The 22,815-nt window shown below is 37.2% G+C and overlaps 1 protein-coding gene across 7 annotated transcripts in view; it reads right to left on the reverse strand.

The window, feature by feature from the left end:
* Positions 1-17,491, reverse strand: part of R3HDM1 (R3H domain containing 1) — a 61,217-nt gene extending 43,726 nt beyond the window's left edge. For 5 of the 7 annotated variants that reach the window (XM_067472996.1, XM_067473016.1, XM_067473014.1 and 2 more), the window contains exons 1-5: positions 17,403-17,491; positions 15,609-15,819; positions 9,011-9,052; positions 8,479-8,568; positions 1,638-1,752 (exon numbers count right to left, since the gene is read on the reverse strand). In XM_067472996.1, coding sequence (XP_067329097.1) covers positions 1,638-1,752; positions 8,479-8,568; positions 9,011-9,052; positions 15,609-15,779 — 418 coding nt within the window. In that variant the 5' untranslated portion in view covers positions 15,780-15,819; positions 17,403-17,491. The remainder of the gene's footprint in view (positions 1-1,637; positions 1,753-8,478; positions 8,569-9,010; positions 9,053-15,608; positions 15,820-17,402) is intronic. The other 2 variants (XM_067473017.1, XM_067473009.1) reach the window with 1 other exon arrangement.
* Positions 17,492-22,815: the final 5,324 nt, after the last annotated feature.

The following is a 22,815-nucleotide window of genomic DNA, read 5'->3' on the forward strand; positions in this document are numbered from 1 at the left end:
GGTTAACTGGCTGGGATTTCTGGGAGTTGTAGGCCAAAGCACCTGGGGACCCATAGGATGAGAACCACTGTCATAACGTATGAGAAACAGTCAGAAGATGAGGATTGGTGGAAGAATTCTGTTTCATGACATACACTCTAGTTTACAAGTCTTTACATTCAGTTATTATCAAGTGTCGCCAATATTGTAAGGCTTTGAAGAGACATCACAATAAAAGCCAAAGACTCAACCTGTAACTAAGGTTTTTGTCTTTACTTTACTCCAATAGTCTTTGGAAGTGGAAGAGAAAAAAAATCTTCAATTTAGATATGAATATACACTACAAGGATCCCCAGATTTTGAAGAAGTTTCATAATTCCTTACATCGTCTTTGTTAATTGGTCTTCAACCACTCAACATTGAGATTCTTGGAAATGAAAGGAACAAATATGTACCATATCACTCTGCTACCATGTTTTCTCCTTAAGAGTGTGAATACCCTGTGCCTCACTCATAAATACTCAAACTGCCAAATTATAAAAGCTTATTAATATACTAAAAGCATTTCTGGGAGCCTTCCAGACAGCTTAAGCCTAAACTGGTATCTTAAATGTGTAATGGTTTTCTTCTGAAAACTTTCAAAAGATAACTTTCTGTGGGTTAGCATTTAGTCTTTATTGTCTGATTACCGTAGGTATCTATTAGAATCTTCAGTGTCAACACTGATCACAGCAACAATCAAGCAAATATAGTTTTGTGCTGTAGAAAACAGAGTCCAGACGTTGGCCCTGTTCCCGATCTCTTACAGAGACATTGGGCAGCAAACCTATTCATATTTTCTTGAGCACAGTAGAGATTACTTCCAAAGCATGTTTATGATTGTGCTTTTACTTTGGCAAAGATCTAATACTTGTCTTTCTTCACTTTCCAGCCTCTGAACAAAGGAGATAAATGGGGGGGAAAACAAAAACAAAAAAACAAATCCTCCAAACAAGGATCTACAGTCCTTCTCTTCCCTATCTAAAATAAAATGATAAAATAAACATAATTTCCTAATTGGCATTTTGACCAGGTTTCTTTTACTTTAAAGGTAAAGATAAAGATTTCCCCTGACATTAAATTTAGTCATGTCCAATTTTGGGGGGTGGTACTCATCTCCATTTCTAAGCCGTACAGCTGGCGTTGTCCATAGACACCTCCTAGGTCATGTGATCAGCATGACTGCATGGAGAACCATTACCTTCCTATAGAAGCGGTACCTATCGACCTAGTCACATTTGCATGGTTTTGAACTGCTAGGTTGTCAGAAGCTGGGCCTTACAGCAGGAGCACCCCCCACTCCCTGGATTAAAACCATCGACCTTTTGGCCAGCAAGTTCAGCAGTTTAATTCACTGAGCCACCAGTTTTGGATTCAAAGGGGAGAGAGATGATCCCTGTTTATGTTCCCTAGATGCTACAGAAATTTTTAATAGATGTCAGGGGGAGAACATAACCAAAGTAAAATTTTACTATCTCCATTAAGTATTTTCAAACTTTTAGAACTGATAGAACTGCAAATATGAGGAAGAGACACCAAAAGCAATGTTATTTGTAAAATTGCTTTTTAAGCAAGGCATAAATATATGTAATCTAAAAATAGAATGATTGACAGCAAACCTCTTGATAACATTTTCCTGGGTAATTTATCAGAGGACTTATCCTTTTCGGTTTCATCTTTCAAGGGCTTGTCTTCCTTTTCAAAAGATTGTGATAGATGAATCTGAATTTTATCCTGTATTAAAAAAAGGAAAATCAGCTTTTTTTTCAGCCAAGGAAGAAATTATCATAACATAAGAATTTGCCCATTAAAATAATATACCAAGGTTTGAATGTGTTGGCTGCAAATCATAGAATTCATAGAGTTTGAAGAGATCTCATGGGCCATCTAGTCCAACCCCTGACGAGAAGGAAAATCGCATTCAAAGCACCCCAGAAAGATGGCCATCCAGCCTCTGCTTAAAAGCCTCCAAAGAAGAAGCCTCCACCACACTCCAGGGCAGAAAGAATAGTTAATCAGATAGAACTGTTTTAGAAACTTTTAAGAAAGATGAGTTCTTATCCATGTGAATTGGAATTATTCAACATAAGTCATCAATGGAAATGTGAAAAATGAATTCTTATGACAATTTTGAACACAATGTTAAACCATGGTATAGCATAGGAGTAGAAAAAGTGATGCCTTGAGGATGCATATACTCCCCTGGCTCATGTGGTTTCTGTATCTATTGACTGCTCCAGAATTCAAGGTCTGAATTTCCTCTTGCAGAGATTTGCTCTTTCAAATAGAGTACTAGAGCTTCTCCATTCTTTATCATTAAAAAAACCCCAGATCAGCATGCATTTCCAGACATTTCTAGATGGGGGGGGGGGGTTGGGGTTGGGGGAACACATTGTCACTCCAAGCATCTCCCTAAACTCCTGCCTGAAGGCAGTCCATGGTCCTTTACGTTGCCCCCGTTTTAAACTTTAGACTTAGGGTCAGCCTAAGTCTAAAACGACTTGAAGTCATGCAACAACAACAATCCTAATTAACTTGACTATTTCATCAGCTAAAAGCAGGCCCATGCTTCCCACTGAAACACTGGTCAGTTTATGTTGCTCAAAATGGTTCTTCGTTTTAAATACTGCATTTCATACACTACAAATAAGATATGTGCAATGTGCATAGGAATTCATTCATTTTTTTCATACTATAGTTTGGCCTTGTAACAGTCTGAGGGGTCATGAATTGGCCCTCTGTTTAAAATGTTTGAGGAACCCTGGTATATACACTTGTAGGGCCTCAATAAAAGAACTGAACTTCTTTGCTTCTCACTTCTCTTTTTGAGTAGAAAGACGAAGACTTTAGAAAAGTACAGTTTTACATTCCATAAAAGCTGATTTTTCATAGGTAGAGATCCTGCTGGCTGGGGTAACTATACTGGACAAGATGATGGCAGGAGTAAAAAACTAAAATACTGTATATTACCACATGCTAGTTGCATTTGTCTAATTGTGTCGCTCCTCCTTTAAATTGTTTTTTTTTTCTCACCTAATCATAGCAGGTAGTTTTAATCAAAACAAAGACAAAAGTAGTGATCTCCCTCTTTCTTTTCCCCCTCAAAGACAGTTTAAACAAACATGGAAATCTCTTTCTCTTCTCATAGTCTCATAGATAAGATACTTAAAAAAATAAACTGATCAGAGACCAGCTAAAGGCACCAATTTTATTTCATCACATAATAGTTGCACTCACTCTTTTTTTCCAACAAAAAAGAAGAAAAACTGTGACTATCATGCGATGAAGAACAGTAAGTAAAAGAAAAATGTCTCTGTCTAGAGCAGGCATGGGAAAACTACTGGCTGTTAGGAATTGTGGGAGATAATAGTAATAATAATAATAATAATAATAATAATAATAATAATAACTACTTTATTTTTATATCCTGCCACCATTTCCCTGAAGGGAGTCGGGGCAGCTTACAAATGGAACAAGATGTCCACGAAACATAAAAGCAAAAACAATTGATAAAACAAAACATATTAAAACAGGAGCATCATAAAATACAACAGCCAAGATAAAACAGACTAGACCTAACAGAATAGGACAGATTACATCAGACCAGCTTCAACAAAAACAATGACCAAGATTTCTAAAATGGGCATGACCAAGATATAAAAGGGCTGGGCAAGGGATAGTGCAAATAGCGTATCATAGGGTCAGGGAAGTGGGTGAAGTGCAAAACAGAGTACTATCTGGTGACTTAGGGACTGGGCATGTATAACTAGGGAATAATCAGTCTCGAATGCTTGCTGGAACATCCAAGTTTTCAAATCCCTACAAAAGGAGGATAGTGAAGGGGCTTGCCTAATCTCCCTGGGAAGGGTATTCCAAAGTCAGGGAGCCACCACCAAGAAGACCTTCTCCATCATCCCCACCAGCCATGTTTGTGATGGTGGTGGAAGCGAGAGGAGGGCCTCCCCGGCAGATCTTACAGCCCGTGCTGGCTCATAGGGAAAGATGCGATCACAAAGATAGGTGGGGCCCGAACCGTTTAAAGTCCAAAACACTGGAGGGCCAAAGTTTGCCCATGTCTGGTTTACAGAGAAAGCTGCTGGCTTTCCAGAGACCAGTTTCTGCCATGCCTATATAGACCCTTGAAGTTAGTGCCTTGGAAAACTGACATAATGTAAACATAAAAGGAAGTTGGCTTTTCAGGAGCTGGCAGTTTTCCCTCCATACAATGATGAAAAAGATACACTACCCCAGTTCAATGGGCTGTTGCAACTGCATAGTGTAGCAATACGATTTCAGTCACAGATGGCAACTTTACGCTTACTTACCTGGGAAGAAACCATAACCATAAGAAACATGACACTTGTTTCTAAGAAAAACATATGGTTGTGCTGTGAGTCTACATGCCAAAAAGGCGATAAAACTATTTAAGTTTCAAACCCTGCTAGATAGTACAGCATGATGAATTAGGGAACAGAAGTAATTGTTGAGTTATAGCATAAGCTACAAAAAAGCCAATATTGCTGCATTAAATATTTTATTTACAGGTTAAAAACAGAAGATATTAACCATTTGATGTATAAATTATCCATAAAATGTCTCTTCTGGACAAAGGATTTCAGTGTTCTAAAAATGACACCTAGATTTGGGGCTTTGATTTGATTTAGTTCAATTGGTTTTCTGTAACAAACTTAAAGGCCTGTGGAAACAGATTATGCTAATTTACGTACCGGGATTCTTCCTACTAGTGCCACGTATTCCTTGCATCATACCAACCTAGCCATAAAGGAAAGCTCAGTCCATTGGGCAGAGGAAACCAGAAATAGGTAATTCCTAGCTTTACTATATATCGTTAAGACACTTCAGTGCACACAGTTTTATAGCATAGCTTACTTTATAAAATAACTCTTAATACCCTGAAGGCACCACATCCTGTCCAATTTTGGAAGCCAAGCAGGATCAGAGGCTCTGTTTTCATGGACTTTCCGCACAGTCATTGTTCTCTCTCCCAAAAAAATTCAATTCATTTCAGAGGATAATTCAAGGCTTCCAAGAATAGGAGTTGGATAAAACTAATAATACACAAAAAAGGCAAAACATTGTCTCTATCCAGAAACAAATCCTAGACTCTAGTAAGAAACTGATACGTAGAGGATTCTTTCATATGAATCTGTAATCTGTTCAGATTCTAATTTTCATTATTAAAAAGGGTGGGTATCATGCAGCCGGTCAGAAGTTATTAGACTACAACTCCTGCATAATGTAACTGTCAAGTAGCAATAAGCAACCATATTGCAAAGAATCACTCCTGCATCAATGTTGACACTCTTATCCAAAGCCACAAAATACAATATAACAGATGTAGGTACAGTTTGCACCAGCAAGATCAACCATCCATTTTAATGGGAATTCGAGTATTGACAACAAAAACCAGATAACATATATCACTTGCTTAAAGAAAAAAAGTTGCCTCCTTGTGCATGCTTAAAGCGATTTGGAAAAGAAACAACCAAAAAGCAGCATTAAGTACCTTATCATATTAGCCAAGTGTGGAAAAATTACTTTCTTGTCCTTTGGAAGTAGTGCCTACCACCTACACCATAATCTCTAAACATCAGTCCTTTTACCTCCCTTTTCCTGTCTCCAGACTATGGTCGATTAACATTTTTCGTGTGTACCATGGTACAAAACCCCTTGCTTCTCAAATCCTTATTTAAATTCACCTCACTACCTCTGAGGATGCTTGCCATAGATGCAGGTGAAACGTCAGGAGAGAATGCCTCTAGATCATGGCCATTTAGCCCGAAAAAAAAACTACAACAACCCACTTATTTAAATTCTTTCTTGTGTGCCACTCCCAAATTTCCAGCTATTAACCTAAACACCCTGAAGGCACCAAGATCCCATCTCATATAGAAAACTTAGGTGGATCATGCCTGGTGAGTACAGCACTTGGATGGCGGGCTGCCAAGGAATCCCATGTGCTGTATGCCATATTTTGGAGTAAGACAAAATACATCATCTCTAAGTATACATTGAATAAATAAACCCCATGAAATTTATGAGGTCACAATAAGTCAACAGCATATTGATGACACACACAAGTCTATGGTCCTGGATCCTGAGCCCAACAAAAGCTTTGTTTCCATCATTCACTGTGTTTGTGTGTGCACACATGCCTTCATATGTATGTGTCAGCGGATGCTTTGATAACAAGGACAAAGAGGGAAAGAGAAACACCCATTTGAGGTGGTAGAATATACAAAGGCATAAGGCAAATTACAATTAGATGTACTCCTCTAGCTTGCTCATTTTAAATAAATCTCACAAGGGAACATTCATTAACTGCATTTCAGTTAAGACAACTAGTTTTTTTTTTACTACAGCAACATCCACTTTTGCATTCAAACACAGATCTGTTCTAGTATTCCATGTTTTCATGGTGAATAATTAAGAGCAAAGAGATCTAGATCTGGAACATCATTCCATATTAATCTATTGTTTGTCCAGTGCTGCCATACAGAGTTTAGATTCTTATAATGCAAACACAAATGGCACACTGGAACGTGAAACCAGTACAGCCTCTGTAAATCAGGATGAAAGCTTTCTTTTTTTTAAAAAACCCTAAGCATTTCACAATGAGAAAGCGTTACTAGCTGTCCTCATTAAGTGGCACTCATTCTATGATACATCATATAAACCATTTATTTAAACATTGCACAATGCAAGAAAAGGATTGCTGTCTACATTATATCCTTGCTTTATTAGGAAGAGCAAAGACTATTGAAGGATTAATCTATAAACAGAGATAAGACAATAACTCATCAGAGCAATTAACTATGAAGCAGTTTCATTAGAATAACTCCTTTGAAGCTTGTGAAGCAGAGCTGTATGCCAATATAGCCAGCTTTCTATTTCATCACTTATGGAAGCCAGAAGTTCTGTGCCTTTGCTGATGAGCCAATCCCCAGATGGTATAGATCAAATAGTGAGACAAACACAAAGTTACCTGTATGATCAGAACATTAAGTCAAGGGAACTAAAATCACAACACTTCACAAATTTAAAAAGACAAGTTCAGCAAATGACTGTCCAGGTGCCTGTACAGAAGGTTTCAAACAACCAAACTCTAGCTAAAGATATAATAAATTATATTTTCTCTGTCAAAGCTGAAAATGCCAGAACATGGTTAGAATTTGAAAAAGTTTAAATTGAAAAATATTTCTGTGCTCCTCTACATTACAACTTATCTAGACAATTTATAGTTTTGACCAATTCTCAGCTTGTCTGATCCAGCACTTACAAACAAAACTAGCAAATTATATCAGGAAAATAGCAGGGATTAATCAACAAAGTACTTTACTCATCAATGTTTACAGTCTGAAATGGAAAATATCGAAAGGGGAAATATGCATATGAAAGATGCACATTGGCTTTCCAGAAGCATGCATGAATGGACAGAATAGGTTTACTTTAGTAAATCACAACCACCACCCATAAGAATGCCCTAGATCAGTGGTTCTCAACCTGTGGGTCCCAAATGTTTTGCCCTACAACTCCCAGAAATCTCAGCCAGTTTACCAGCTGTTAGGATTTCTGGGAGTTGGAGGCCAACTGTGGATCCAGAGGTTGAGAACCACTGCCCTAGATGAACCAAAATGCATAGCTGCAAACGTTGCTCATGGCCCAAATCATGTTGGTATATTAGATAGGTGGGCTATGCAATAGCTGTGAATGTTGCATTTTTCAAGGACCATAGTGAAGATAAGCAGGTGCTCCAAACAGACTTCCCCCTCCCCCCCCCAATGTTTCTATTGTGTCACAACATCAGTGCCCATTGCCTTTTTCTTTTCCCCCCTCCTTCCTAAATTACAGATTTATAGCAGTGTAGTGTACCAACAAAATTGCAGCCAACGACTATGTCTTGGAATATGTCTGCATTTTCAGGGGTTCTCCCAAAAAGGGATAAATTTAACAGATTTGCAAGTAGGAGCGTCCTATACTGCCTTGGAAAGGTCTACTCTGACATCAGGACACAATCTTCTTCAGCACAGCTGAAATTGAGACTTATGAATACCATTGCTTCAATATGAAAAGCCTCCCAAGTTACTGGAATGCACACTGCAAACAGTTGAGGTTAATCACCCACATAAATGATTCAAGGTATGAAAATTTTGGGGGGAAAAAAGTGATATACTCTTCGGTCAGAGAGCTGGGTGAGAAGACATTTCCGTCTGCGAATCACACTATGTAAGCCATATCTGACATACAGCATGAATATGGCTCACACAAAATGTATTCTGCTCAATCACATACATAAGTTCACCATCACCCATTCATAGGCGCACAGATTTCTGTTATTTGCTCATATATTCCCCAAAACCTTCCCCTTTCTTTCAAACATTCTTTAAAGAATAAAAAAACCAGGTCTGAGATTTCATACTCAATTTTATTTTATTTTACCTGGATGTCCTGTGAAATTTCAGCTGTGGGATGTGGAGGAGATTCTTCACACACAGCCAGGCTCCGAACTAGCTTTAACTTTGTACTTGACTAAAGAAAAGTATTTATAATTAAAAATCTACAGTTCACAGATTTTTTTTCCTGTCAAGTGCATAACAAAACTGCTCAAATTTGAAGGCCAACTACCTTCAATACAAAATCATTCATTATTTAAGGGCAAACCAAAAAGCAGTTAAAGCTTTGAAGTCATCACGAAATCAGCAGAAAGCAACTTCAGTTAACAAAGAAAAGAAAAAAAGCTGAAGCAAAGAGCAGCACTGTTTCCTCTGTCTAGCAACAAGAAGCCACTAGAAATACAAAGGCAAAGCAAAGCAAACAATTCGGCAAATCAAAAATCCAAAACAAATAAAAACACTTTATTGCCAAAGAAATAAGAACAAAACATAAGTCAATACATTTTTTTCCACAAAATAGCAAGGCTTCATCAAGCATGAAGACTTCCTTAGCATGCCAGCACACACATCTACTGTACCTTTGACCTTTTTCCTGTCTGTCCAAAAGACTGCACTGGCCGCTGAATGGTGAGCATAACAAAAGAGAGTTTGCATTAAACTTTATGTACGAACTGTACAAGTCAATAGTCAATTGACCAATGTGCACAGCAGGCAGACAGCAATTTCATGGTGACCTTTTAGTTACAAGATGGTCCATACCATGAACAAATGCAAAAAGCATAGTCTAACCACGATGCCAGGTTTTTAGTTGGAAAAGTTTCAAATTCACATGTTAACAATATTTCTGTTTGTACATCAAGGTGTCATTTAGAAAATGTTGGTCATGTAGGAAAAATAATGCACAAAAGATGGGTTCCAAAAGGATTCAAATCAATTAATATTGGCAAAATAATAATTTGACTCCCAGAAATTAAGGGTATTTTAAGTCTTCCCTCTATGCTGGGAAAAGGCTAATCATCAAAGATCAAGTTAAATTTCTAGGAGATAATGCAACAAACACTTCACCCTTTCTTACAATCTCATCACAATGATCAGCAAACACTCCATCTTCAGTGTCATTTGCTAATTTATTACAGTTAAGGAAAAACAATGTGTTGGCATTGATACCACCTTGATATCAAAGATCAACTATACATAAGCCATTAAGAAATTCAGGACTGCTTTGTTACAAGGTAAAAAACACCAACACCAGCACTTTATTCAGTACAAAAATCAATGTGGGATCTACTTCCCATAATTATTTATATAGAATTAGGGTTGCTGCCACTAATGAGGCACTGCTCAAATGTGCCTCCCAATAGGAAGGAATCACAACTCAACCATCAAGTTTCTAAGTACTTTCAATATTTCTAAATACTTGCCATGCAACCTCCTTGTTCCAAGTTTCCATCAATACTTTGATGGAAAATCACCAAGGTACCACATCTATACTGCCTTGAATTCCATGGAACTAAGGCAGAATGACATGAACAGAAGCACAAAACAAAAATATTACCATCAACCTTGGGCAGCATTGATGTGGAAACTAGCAGCGTAATGACAGGTATACAGTCATATGGGTATACACTGGTGAAAGCTACAGTCTAAGCATGGATTGATCAATATCAGCCAACAGTTATCACAGGATGACTACCATCCTCTATTAGGGATGCAATCCATATTATACTTGCATATTTGTTGGGTTTTGGTTTGCTTAATTTTTTGCCATTGCTAAGATTGCGCTTTTCTATTCTCTGAAATGATCCCCACCACCAGACATTGTGGCAAGTGGAGAACGTGTGTTTTGGAGGAGAATGATCGGAGAAGTATCTGGCTACTCATTGCAGCCACATAGTGAATTGATGAATTATTACATCATCGTATGTAATTATATCCTGCATTTTATCCAGTTCAGGACTCAAAATACAATAGAATCTCCCAAGTTACAGAATGGTGGATGAGCGAAAGTTGGATAAGTGAGACTCTACTGTATCTCTCAACAAAGTAGGAAACAAATTGATAAAATCTACATGAGAAAAGATGATATAATCATTTCACATGGTGACATAGCCAGGTATTTCTCTGATTCCTTCCTCACTCTCCCTTACCCACCAAATGGCTGGAGGATATGCTGCAACAGCTGAATGATTAGTCCAGAACATGTTGAGACGGTACAGTGCAATTCCACATGTTGAACTATTACACTGCGCTGTACCCTACAGGGTCTCAGCCAATATATTCAAGTCCTGAATGCTACAAATCACATGATCCAACTAAATGAGTCTAATTAGCCATACATTTGTGTCTCTTAAATAGGATGCATACAGATACATGTTAGTACTCAGCAAACACTTTTGCTCCACATGTATGGAGTCTTGGTACAATGAAAAGTTTGACAGTATCGGTACAATAAAAATATTCTCAGTTTTGAGGTGAGACAGCCATGTTAGTCTGCTTTAGAAAGAACAACAAAGAATATTGTGGTACTTTAAAGATCAACACATTTTATTTGGCATAAAATTTCATGAATTATAGCCCCTTTTCATCTGACTAAAATGTTTACGCTAAATAAAATGTCTAATACCGTGTACAGATTACAGGACTGTCAAAAAGTTAAACATTAACAGTACCTATTAATCATTCTAATTGCTCTTTTACATAAGCAAAATCATTTCATTTTTGATTAATTTTTTTTATATTTCAGTAAAATATGTATTTGTAGCATGTTCACTGATACTCCCAAAGTATTTCCTTCTTAATCTAAATTTCATTCCTTTCACTCTCAGTACTTTGATTGTGAGAAGTGTTCTTGTTTACTAAACTCATTTTAAAAATTTCATCCACTGTTCTGCTTTACCTCTCATTTCTATTATTTTTGGAAGTACATGTAGTTCATGTTTACAAAGGGGAAACAATTGCTTTGTGCCCATCCTCTGGGACCAAGGCGCATCCCTTCTTGTTGCTATAGGTCAACTAGAAGGATCACGAACACTAACATCTAGCAAAGCTTCCAACTGTGTTATCTACCAATAAATTGCTCATCATAAAATAATTTTGGAGAAGCTCTTACTCAACTACAACCTTCATCTTAAAAAGGAGTTCTATAAAGCAGAAAGATGAATCTAAAGGATCAGGCTGCTGCAACGTGCAGGCATACAACATCTTACAGTCTCACGTGAGCTACTATAGATAGGCCTCATGCTGACAACAATCGGAGGAGTCCAGCGGTTTCACAGCACTGACCAATTATCTTTGTAATAGTTTGAAAATCACTAGGTAGGTGGCAAGTTATTCAGCCAGGAAGGACTACAGGAAACAATTTCTTCCATGACATGTTCCATACATTCTACATTTAAAAGATGAAAGACTGATTCTCAAAAGACAGGTGCTGCTTTGACATCCCTCAAATTAAGTAAGAACATATACAAACTAGATCCTGACTGGCTTGCTAATCCAAAATCAATCAACATGAGTTTAAGCATCACCACCAATCTCTCCCAAATTCTCAAACAGATGTCAAAAGTTAACTAATGAAGTTAGCTAACAGCTCCCAGATATGCTGTTGAGGATGAAGATCATCTTGGACCATACAAAGGAAAAATCACATCAGAGCACCACAGATCCTTGGTTAAGGAGAAAGGAAGGGGGCCTCATCATTAAAGGCTAAATACATGGAAAAGACCTTATATCTAGAAGAACCCAATGAAGATTTGAACCATTCTGTCTTTTGAAAGCAAGGAAAACCTAGAACTGAAACCCTTACTGAACTTCAGTCCCATTTCTAGATATAAAAACATTTGACAGATCAGTTTTAGAACCTGGGGGAACATATTAAGCTTCCATCAAGTGAGAGGGAGACCCATTTGAAGGGATATCTCTGATGAGGTACATGTCAATCCTATTTAAACTTCCCTTGTTAGACAGCATCCGTGCATCAAAGTATCAACCAGAAAACTTGTTTAAACCAAATACAACATAGTAAGAATGAAACCGTCATAGCTAGATATGGATACTGTATAATCTGACAGAATTTTGATCCCAAACTCTGTCTTTGGGATCAAAAGATCCTGTTATCCTTGATACTTTTTCTATTATTCGCTTCTAATAATCCTGAAATAAAAAAGAGGGAGGTAGATCTTCCTCTTTTTATTGTCATTAGTAATGAAGCCTTGAAATTAAAGTTTTGAATATTTGTTCCACAACTCTTGAAAGTTGTATTCACATGGGAATGTTTGCAAATCTAAAAGGAAACTCATCACTACCAAAGACAGTAGCAATCCTACTACAACTGTAAAACTTTGGCAGTGTCTTGTAATACTGAGTGAAGGTTTTCTTTTTCTTCCATTACTGTAAGCAAATTCAAGCAAGTACAAGATGAGTCCCCCTACAGCAGGCATTTTTTTGTCTTGGGGTTGCATTGCGGGCCTGACTGGAAGGGCCGGGCCAAGAGGGAGTGGAGCCATTTGCATGCTGGGTGGGTTCGGGCTAATGAGGAATAGGGACCAGGAGAGGGTGGAGCCAGGACAGGGCCTGGATTGTCCTCACAGCATAAGGATGGGGATACTTGCCCCATATTTATGCTGGGAGGAAGGCGGGACACACGGCAACTGCCCCGATCCTCCTCCCCTGATAATTGGGCTGTCCTCGTGAAATTATTTATTTATTTGACTTGTATACCGCTACTCCCAATTTGGCTCGGAGCGGTTTACAGCAGTAGATTAAAACAATACAATTAACTTTAAAATACAATAAAAACAAGAACAGACATTGTCCCGAGTTATTCACCCATCGAAAGCTTGTTGGAAGATAAAGGTTTTACAGGCTTTCCGAAAAGCAAGTAAGGTCTCGGATAGATAGGGTTTCCACTGGCAAGGCATTCCATAAATAAGGGGCTACAGTCGGGAAGGCTCTCTGCCTAGTAGAGGACAGATGATAAGTCCGGATGTTGGGGACTTCAAGCAAATTTTGGTCTTCGTACTGAAGTAATCTCTGGGGTTGGTAGGGGGAATTATGTGGCTAAGAGTGCTACAGAGGGCTCTCAGCTGCCACATGCCTTTCTTGAGCTGTTCTCCGGACATAAGCATGGGGCCGCTCGCACTGTCCTTATGCCAGAAGGAGGGCAAGATATGCGGCAGCTGAGAATGCTCCAGGTGGCTCTCAGCTGCTGTGGGCCACTGTGTCTTATGCCAAGAGGACAAGGCAAATCAGGAGAGCCTGAGGTAAGTGCCTTAGTTTGCCCAAACCTGCTCTACAGGCATAGTCCTGACTAAAAACACCAATGTGACACTAATTTCAGTGCAGTCATTTACTCTGATGCATTCATACTTTAGATCACTACCATAGCAACAAATTCAATAAATGATGCAGCTGTAAAACTTCTCAAACAGAATGGCACCAACACCACCATCATGAGGCAGTATGGATATGTCATGCCTTATGCACCACTTAAGACAAGGAACCCACGCATTATAAATATTTTTGCACTCTTAATTGCAGCCCCTTTGGTCCACAGCTATTAATAAGCTATTTGGAAAATGCCAAGGGATTAAAAACTTGAACCTGTTCTTCTAAACTTGAGGTAAAAAAACAAAAATGGAAAAAAGGAATTTTCTGAGAAAATGTATTAGTGTAACTCCAAGTCTCTGACACCTCCAACTAAAATAAAATTGTGGTGTTTTTTTTTTAATATGGGTGGTTTGTAAAACAAGCATGCAGCTCTGTCATGATACAATACATGTTTACAGCACAAAGAAATTTATTGTAATCCCATGGCTGTGAGAAATACTGTGGACTAAAAAACAAAAATGTGGAAGCTATCCAACTTTGATTTAGCAAGTACTAATTTAACTTCTGATGAAATCAAAGTTGTATGTTTTGCTTTTTTTTGTCATTCAGGAGCGACTTGAGAAACAGGTGGAAAAAGTATGTTGAGCATAGGTCCATCCCTCCCTAATGTGCTAAAGACTAGCACAATATTTGTGTTTATTTGCTACAACTGTTTCTCTCTTTCTTAGAAATTACAGAATTTAGCTTTCAAAACAAGTCTAATAGAAAACCCGACGATATCTTAATTGAGAAGCAGATGTCAATTCCTCACTGTCACGTAGAAGATGATATAAAAAGGTCAGCAGGTTACTTAATAAAAGTTCAAATAATAACTAGTCCATAAAACTAGTCCATTTCTCAAACTCCTCCAAAGTGCAAAAAGATGAGATGATTTAACTATTTTACATAGTCTAGCACCTTTTTTTCTTGTATGACAAAACACATTATTAAAATATATTTAAATCATTCAATACAATGCAAGATTGTTATTTACAACTCAAACAGAACCCGATAAGAGAGATGAACTCTGATAGGTTAAAGGAGCTGATAATAAGGAATCCACAGCTGTCAAAGACCACTGCCCCAGCCTTTTGGAGTCAGAACATCAAGGGCCCTTCCAGACAGCCATATAACCCAGAATATCAAGGCAGAAAAATCCCACAATATCTGCATTGAACTGAGTTATCCGAGTCTACACTGTCATATATTCCAGTTCAAAGCAGAAAATGTGGGATTTCATTCAGCTGTGTGGAAGGTGCCTGAGAAGCCTCCAAAAGATCAGTTTTACACTTTGATTTGGCAAACAGAAGCTGGGTTCAGTTTCTTTCCTTATCCAAAATATTTATATGCTGCCTTGGAATCTCTTTGGACAAAGGTTGGTTATCTTTTTATTTTAAAAAATCAAACCTTCAGAAAGTTTGAAAAATAGGTATAACTCCTCTATCACTTGTTCTTGGGTTAGCATGTCATATTCTCAAAATGAGTTCTTGCCATTGAACACAGACAAATCATCTGACCACTCTAACATGCAGGGAAAAATAGTTAAACATCCTGGCTCCATGTTTTATTAGTTCCCCTGTTAACTGAATGATTTTTTCCCACAAGGAAGCTTAGAAATCTAGCTTCAAATCTGCAAGAACAGCAATAATTTAAGGAGCACATAAGGAAAAGGGTAGGTAAGAGAGAACGTATCAGTTTTGTATTTCCTGAAAATGCTGTTGAAATTAAAGAATGCAAAAAAAATAAAAAATTAAGAAATGCCAGAGTCAATATACTTTAGGGTAAAAATATGATGGGAGGAATCTCTCTTACCTGAACATCATTTTTATGATCAGTACATCTTTCATCTTTTCCTGCTTGAGTTTGCTCATGGCTTTCTGATTTTATGAAGTGTTCCACTGCGGCATTGTCTTTTACGTCTGCTTCTGAACCTTTCATTGTATCACTTTCCTCCTTTACAGTAACAGTATCAGTCATCCTCATTAGAAAGGGTTATTTTAAAAATCTAAAGGAAACACGGAGCCTTCAAGAGAAGAACAGAAGAAAAGAGGCATTATAATTATATATTTTTTGTCTCCCAAATCAAAGAGTACATAAAAAGAACAGTCACAGAGGACGGCACAAAAATGTTCTCTATGAACACCTTTCCCCATTGGGTCACCTGCATCATGAATGATTGACCTCCAAAACCTTTTGTAATACTTTTAAACAGACGCTGGATGGCCATCTGTCAAGGATACTCTGATTGTGCTTTTCCTGCATGGCAGGTGATTGCACTAGATGGCCCATGTGGTCTTTTCCAGTTCTATGATTCTAATCCAAGACACAGTTTTTACAATCAGACACAGACTAATATCACTATGTAATATGATTTTTGTTCCTGGGTTATAAATGTCATTCCCTAATTGGTTCTATCATAAAAACATGGGAAAAGTGTATTAACTTGCAAAAAACTTTGTTTTTGCAGGACATCCTGCAGCACATTTTGCTATATCTTTTCAATGAATATCTCATCAAGTCTCAACCAATTCAACATAGTCTGTGGCAGCCACAAAAGCAAAATTTCTGTAGTAGAACAACTGCTTTCAAAGTAAGTACTGCATAATTAAACATGAAATAACACTTTCCAATCAGGAACAGAAAACTTTTCATATTTTGTTACATAGTGTAATGTCAAAGCAAATGAAAGTAACAACCTTACAGTAAAGATTATGGATCAAATGACATTTAACGCCCACAGCTTCATGGTTCAAGGAGTAGTAATGCATATGAATATCATGTTTGCCTTCCCTCCTCAGAATGAATTCCTTAGTGTTAGTCCAGTTAACATTAATGAGGTTCCATTCTAGACCAAACTCAGAGGCAGATTTCAAGTCCTAATTACAAAGCAATAAAGTTACTTCCACTTCCAACAAAAATGCTACATATACCCTACTGAGAAACAATCACAGGAAAATTCAGCAAGGAAATGGAAGGAAGAATGAATCAAATATTTCCCCAGAGAACCAGAAAGTTACTTTAGCCCTAGCTTTATATCACATATCGACCTACTCACTGAGGGAGGCTTAGAGATGAAAAATCATTGGGGGAAAGAAATTAGAAAAATGCAGACATTTCTAATTTTCAAAGGAATGTGAAAAAAACCTTACTCCCAGCGACATCCAAGGCATAAATGTCACAATCAATGGTTGTTAACCTTAACCTTAATATTATGACCAAGTGCCCTCCTGACTATGAAACACTCTTGGGGACATCGGTCTGAAATTGTAATTATTTTAATAATAATAATAATAATCATAACCATAAACATAACCATAAACATAATCATAATAAAACTTTATTTATACCCCACCTCCTCCATCTCCCCAAAGGGACTCGGGGCGGCTAACATGAGTCCAAGCTCAGCAAAATACAACAGAGCAAAAATACAGCAAAAGATCATAAGATAATACATCAAATAAATATAATAATTTTTAAAAACGACAATACAAAATAAATAGAGTATAAACAAAATAACAAAACACTGAACCAAGTGGGCAGGACCAAATACAACAAATAAATTATTTTCTCTTGTTTCAGAATGACTGTATGCTTTGAATTACTTACCTGATGTATCCTGTGGCCTCCCACGAAAATAAAATAAAATAATCCAAGGATTTTTTTCACAGTCGTGGACCAAGATGTCAGTTGTGATGAACCATCTGGAATCTGGAAGGAGTCCCATGTCCTTATCACTGTTGGAGAGCCCTGGACTGTATTATACTTTCTGGCATCAGCAATACCATCCCTTTTAGACACCTAAAAGAAGTTTTCAAAGTGTCATGTAGTGTTTGATTTAAAAAAAACCCTCTTTTTAACACTTCCATAATTTTCCTCAGGTCATATATGTTTGAGGCAACTTTTCTGAACAGTTGTCTCTAAGACACAACAAAACAATTTACATTAATTAATATTTCACCCCACAATATCATCATTCTTCTCCCACATTCTCAAGAATGCTACTTAGAAGAGGACAATTCAATATAGATAAATGTCATCTTCCTGGTCCACACAATGCACAGAACCAAAGCAAAGAAAAACTGGGCCGAGAGACTGACATTTCTGTCGTTGCCTAATTCTGATTTTATTGTTTATTTATATCCCATTTTCTCCCAGGATGAGATCAAATGTGGTTTCATAAAGGAGCTATAATTCTTGATTTTGTAAGATCTTGATATTATATGTGGGTTTTTTTTAATCTGTGTGGGATTGAATTTTTTGCCAGATTTGTAAACTGCCTTGAGTCCCCCCTCGGGTTGAGAAAGACGGGGTAAAAATGAAGTAAATAAATAATAAACAATAATATATCAAAAAGTTGATTAGGGACCTCTAAGTAATACCATGTTTAATCTATACAGGAGAAGAGATTCCATCGAAATACTAATAATTACTTCCTAACCGTAAGAGCCCTTTTGACAGTGGACTATCTTGTCTCCAAGTGTGGTGAGGTCTCCTTCTCTGGAAGTTTTAAAACATATTTAGGCCTATTTAGCTAGGAAAATAAATAGAGTAGAAAATAGAGGTCTTCATCCTTTTTGTCCTCTCCTCTCTCATAATACAAAAATCCATGGTTGTCTAATGAAACTGAATAACAGGAGATTCAGGTAAAACACAATGTTTTCACACACAATAAAGTTAAAATATGGAATTAACTATCAGAAGAAGTCAAATGGTTGTCACCTTGGGTGACTTTAAAAGGGGGTTGACAAATATATCCACGAAGCAACCAATCATGATAGATTTAAATTCCCACTAGAGCCAGATACTATATACTTTTGTGTATCACCTACTGGGGAGCATGAATGGGAGCTGATATATCATTTATTTTCTGTATGTGTGCTTCCCACACACAACTGGTTAACAGAACACAGGGCTAGACAGAACTTTGATCTGAAACATTATTCTATGTCTGAGAAAAGAATTGATATTTTGCTGAATGATTCAAGGATCGCACTTGTCAGGTTTACACAGTCAAAGCTAAGTAGTGAGAACCCCGCAATTCTATGGTCCTATACAAGGTTAAGGAGGGAGGGGAATGGTACAGATATAAGAGCCTTTTAAACTAAAATATAACTGCATTTCAAAACACTAGGGTGTTTTACCCATTTCATATTTGCTACTTCAACAAGGAATTAACAAATCAAGCAAAAAGAAAATAGACACACAGTTTTTTTTTTAAAAAAATGACTTTATTCCCATTCCACTTGAAATAAGTTCTGATTTTCTGATTTAGACACAGTTATATGTTTGTAAACACCCCTAGAAGTAGCAAACATAAAAGAGGGAGCATTTACTTGAAAGGTGGAAGACATGAGCTTCCTTTCCATAATTAACATAGAGGGAAGAGAAGGAGTGCACAGCGTTTAGGGAGGCCAGTCCCAGTTGCACCTGAACCTATCATTTTCAGGGACTTTCATGAAAGACCTCTATGAGGGGCACAAAAGTGGTCATATGTGCCCACATGCAGTCTCTTGTTCCCCAGTATGTACAAATGAACTTGCCCGGAGAAAGACAAATCTGCAGTTGCTCCACGTGGCTCATTCAGTGATCTTTTGTTTCAGCTTTCATTTGTGAAATTAGCACCCCACTTATTTCCAATAGGCTTAGAGTAACATTGCAGCTTCCTGGCAACTGTCCAAAGTAGATTAAAATTCAGAGACTATGACCTGCCCAAGGCAACACCATGAAATTCATAGCAGCAAGGAGATTTGAAACGAGAGAGGTTTTTTTTTTAACATCACAGCAGATATTGTGAAAGTATATAAAAACCTATTATGACTTCTGCTCATAACCCCTTTGAAGAATGACTACTAATTTCCTTAAACTAAGGTCTCAAGGATATGGATTCTATTTTGAATAGTGTGGGAGCTTTCCAGCACCACACCCTCTGTTCAATCACATCTTGCTTAATTCCTTCAGATTATACGTGGTTTTTAATAATCGTTTTAATACCGATATGTTTTTAATTCTTGTTTTAATGTATATGTATATGCTATTTTATTGTACGTATGGTGTTATGACATCGAATTACGGCCTATCTGTGACACTGCTCGGAGTCCCCTTCGCAGTATACAAATGCAAATAAATAAATAAATACATTGTAGAGCTTGTCTCCAAAAGGAAGCAAATCTATCTGAACAAATGTTACAGGAACTGGAAAAAAAAACATGTTGGGGATCTGCATCCTTTTTGCTATTAAAATGTATTTTTCCAAGCCCTGTACTGAAGTGATTTGATACATATTGATAGTTTTGCTCTGCGCTACATATGCATACTTCATAAGAGAATACATTTTTCCAGTGTGCAGAGAACCAACCCTGCAAAAAACAACTAGTCCAGAATCCGCTCTCTTTATATTCTACTAGGATTATTAGATCATTCAAAACTATGATCCCAATGTATAGTTGAGATATTGTCCTCCATCCCACACTCTCATGAGGATACCATGTAGCTCTTGTCTAAATCACAAACCACAAGTGACTCATTTTGTGTGGTTTCCTTTAAAAGCACTGTCAAAATGCGGCACCGTTGTAGCGTCATCTCTCACAAATGCCTTGTATGGTTTTCAGCTTCACACCGAGGAACAGAATAAAGTGTTACAAATAGGTCAAGGCCATTGGGAATTCTAGCATCTTTAGGAAGCAGGATTGCATTTCAGATTAGGATAATGTTCACGGCAATAAAATTCACTGTCCCCGGTGAAAAGATATGATAGCAGATAAGAGACAAAAGGACTTAAATTTATAAGTCCTACAAACCAAGTTTGCATTGCAATTTTCCACAAAAAATATAAAGAATTAGCATAAACAAAAGCAAAAAATGACAGAGAAATAAAGGAACAATGAGAAATGCATTATCCAGTAGAGGGCAGTACATGGCTTCTATATTCCAAATACACTCCAGGTAGGCAGAAACCTTATAATTATAAATCACTCAAATGCCTTGAGTTTTTATGACAATCTTTCTCCTATCACAAAAGTGACATAATGTGGGTAACTTTCATCCCATCATTAACTGCAGCAAAAATAGAAAATCATGTCATGCATAACTGAATATTTAAATGTACAGTAGTGTCTCACTTATCCAATCTCTGATCATCCAATGTTCTGTATTATCCAACGCAGTCTGCCTCCCTCACACAGCTGTTTCAATACACTGCGTTGTTTTGGTGCTAAATTCATAAATACCATAATTACTACATGTTACCATGTACTGAACTGCTTTTTCTGTTGATTTGTTGTAAAACATGTTTTGGTGCTTAATTTGTAAAATCATAACGTAATTTGATGTTTAATAGGCTTTTCCTTAATCTCTCCTTATTATCCAATATATTTGCTTAGCCAACGTTCTGCCGGCCCATTTATGTTGGATAAGCGAGACTCTATTTTACTTACATTTAACACAACTTGGTACTACTTCCAATGTGAAGAATGGTTACTTGGGGGAAAGTAGAAATATAGATAGAATTGGGATTTCAATCATATACACAAAGAACGGACCCAATTTATCACCTGCGTAAACTCTTACTTTTTTATTTTGAGGCATTACAAACAAAACAAAGGGAAGAAACACCTTACCAAGAAGGTGTGTTTATGGGAGTTGTTATCACAGTTTAATACCACTACATTTTCTGGCAAAACAAAAATTTTAAACATTGTAATGCAATTATTTCCTCCCAAAATAATTTTGTTGCAATTTCCTCCTCCTCAGAAATATTCACCCGAACGTGTAAGAAAAATCAGTCTCTTCTACAGATGAAAGGGCAACTATATAACATTTCATTGCTAACGATGACCAAATTCATTTATAAGAGATTTCAAAAAATCAGCCAGAACAGAAACAGTATTTAGTCACTAACTTCGGAAATATTTCCTAAGAGGCTGAATACCATTACTTCAATGTCTTTCTCTGGTCCTCCAGTCTTGTTCAACCACTAATAAAATGTCACTGAAAAGAATTCATGATACAGTTTTATATGTTGGTGACATTCGTATGTATAGGCTTTCATAACATTGAGCTTTGACTCATCTTTGGTTTTATTTATGAAAAACCTAATATCCCCTAATAACAGGGGAGTTCCAGACAAGAAACAATCAGGGCCAGATAATCACCTCCCAACAAAGGATTTCCCCAGGCATTAAGAAGCCAGACCTTGAAACTGCTAGGCCATTAAATGCTAATCAAGGTTGGCAATTGAAACATTTACACCAACCTCAAATAGACAAGAGTTCTTTCTCCCACCCTGGATATTCCACAGATATATAATCCCCAATTTCCAAGTTTCCAACAGACCCCTCAACCTTAGAGGATGCCTGCCATAGATACAGGCGAAATGTCAGGAGAGAATGTTTCTGGAACATGGCCATACAGGCCAGAAAATGCACAACAACCCAACCTAATATCCTACTTAATATATGGTAAATAACAATACACTGTACCAAACCCCATGTCCATAAATTTTAAGGGGATATGTTCCTAGACTTTGAATGAATATGTGAAACTGCAGATAATACCAAACTCTATTGAAAAAAATACCATAAAGTTATGCTAGAGGACCTAGCAATTGCCTAGAGGACATATTTTGTTGAAGGCTGATAGCTGAAACTGCAGGCGCTGGTTCCATGGTTACAGAGTTTGTTCTGCATTGGCCTTTAAGTCTAGTTACTTTTAAAATCATGTAAGAATTTTTCAGAAATTTCAGTTGTTTTCAGAAATAAGTGGTTTCCTCTTAAAATTTGAACAATTGACCAACCTATGACCACTTGACTCCCTTTCACGGAACTTTCCGTGAAACCAAGAGTAAAATCACTCTTGAGAATCCTCCATTCTCAAATAATCCCTGCAGCAGTAACTAGCTTGACCAAGCAGTCACATTTACATGTCTTTTTTGCTACCATTTCACCAAGATAACAATAAGCCTCTTCTTCAGTGACACAGGGGCACTAAATTTAAAGAGGTATCAACACATGACTAATATGGT

This window comes from Anolis sagrei, chromosome 1 (assembly GCF_037176765.1).
Source record: "Anolis sagrei isolate rAnoSag1 chromosome 1, rAnoSag1.mat, whole genome shotgun sequence".
NCBI classification, from domain to species: domain Eukaryota; kingdom Metazoa; phylum Chordata; class Lepidosauria; order Squamata; family Dactyloidae; genus Anolis; species Anolis sagrei.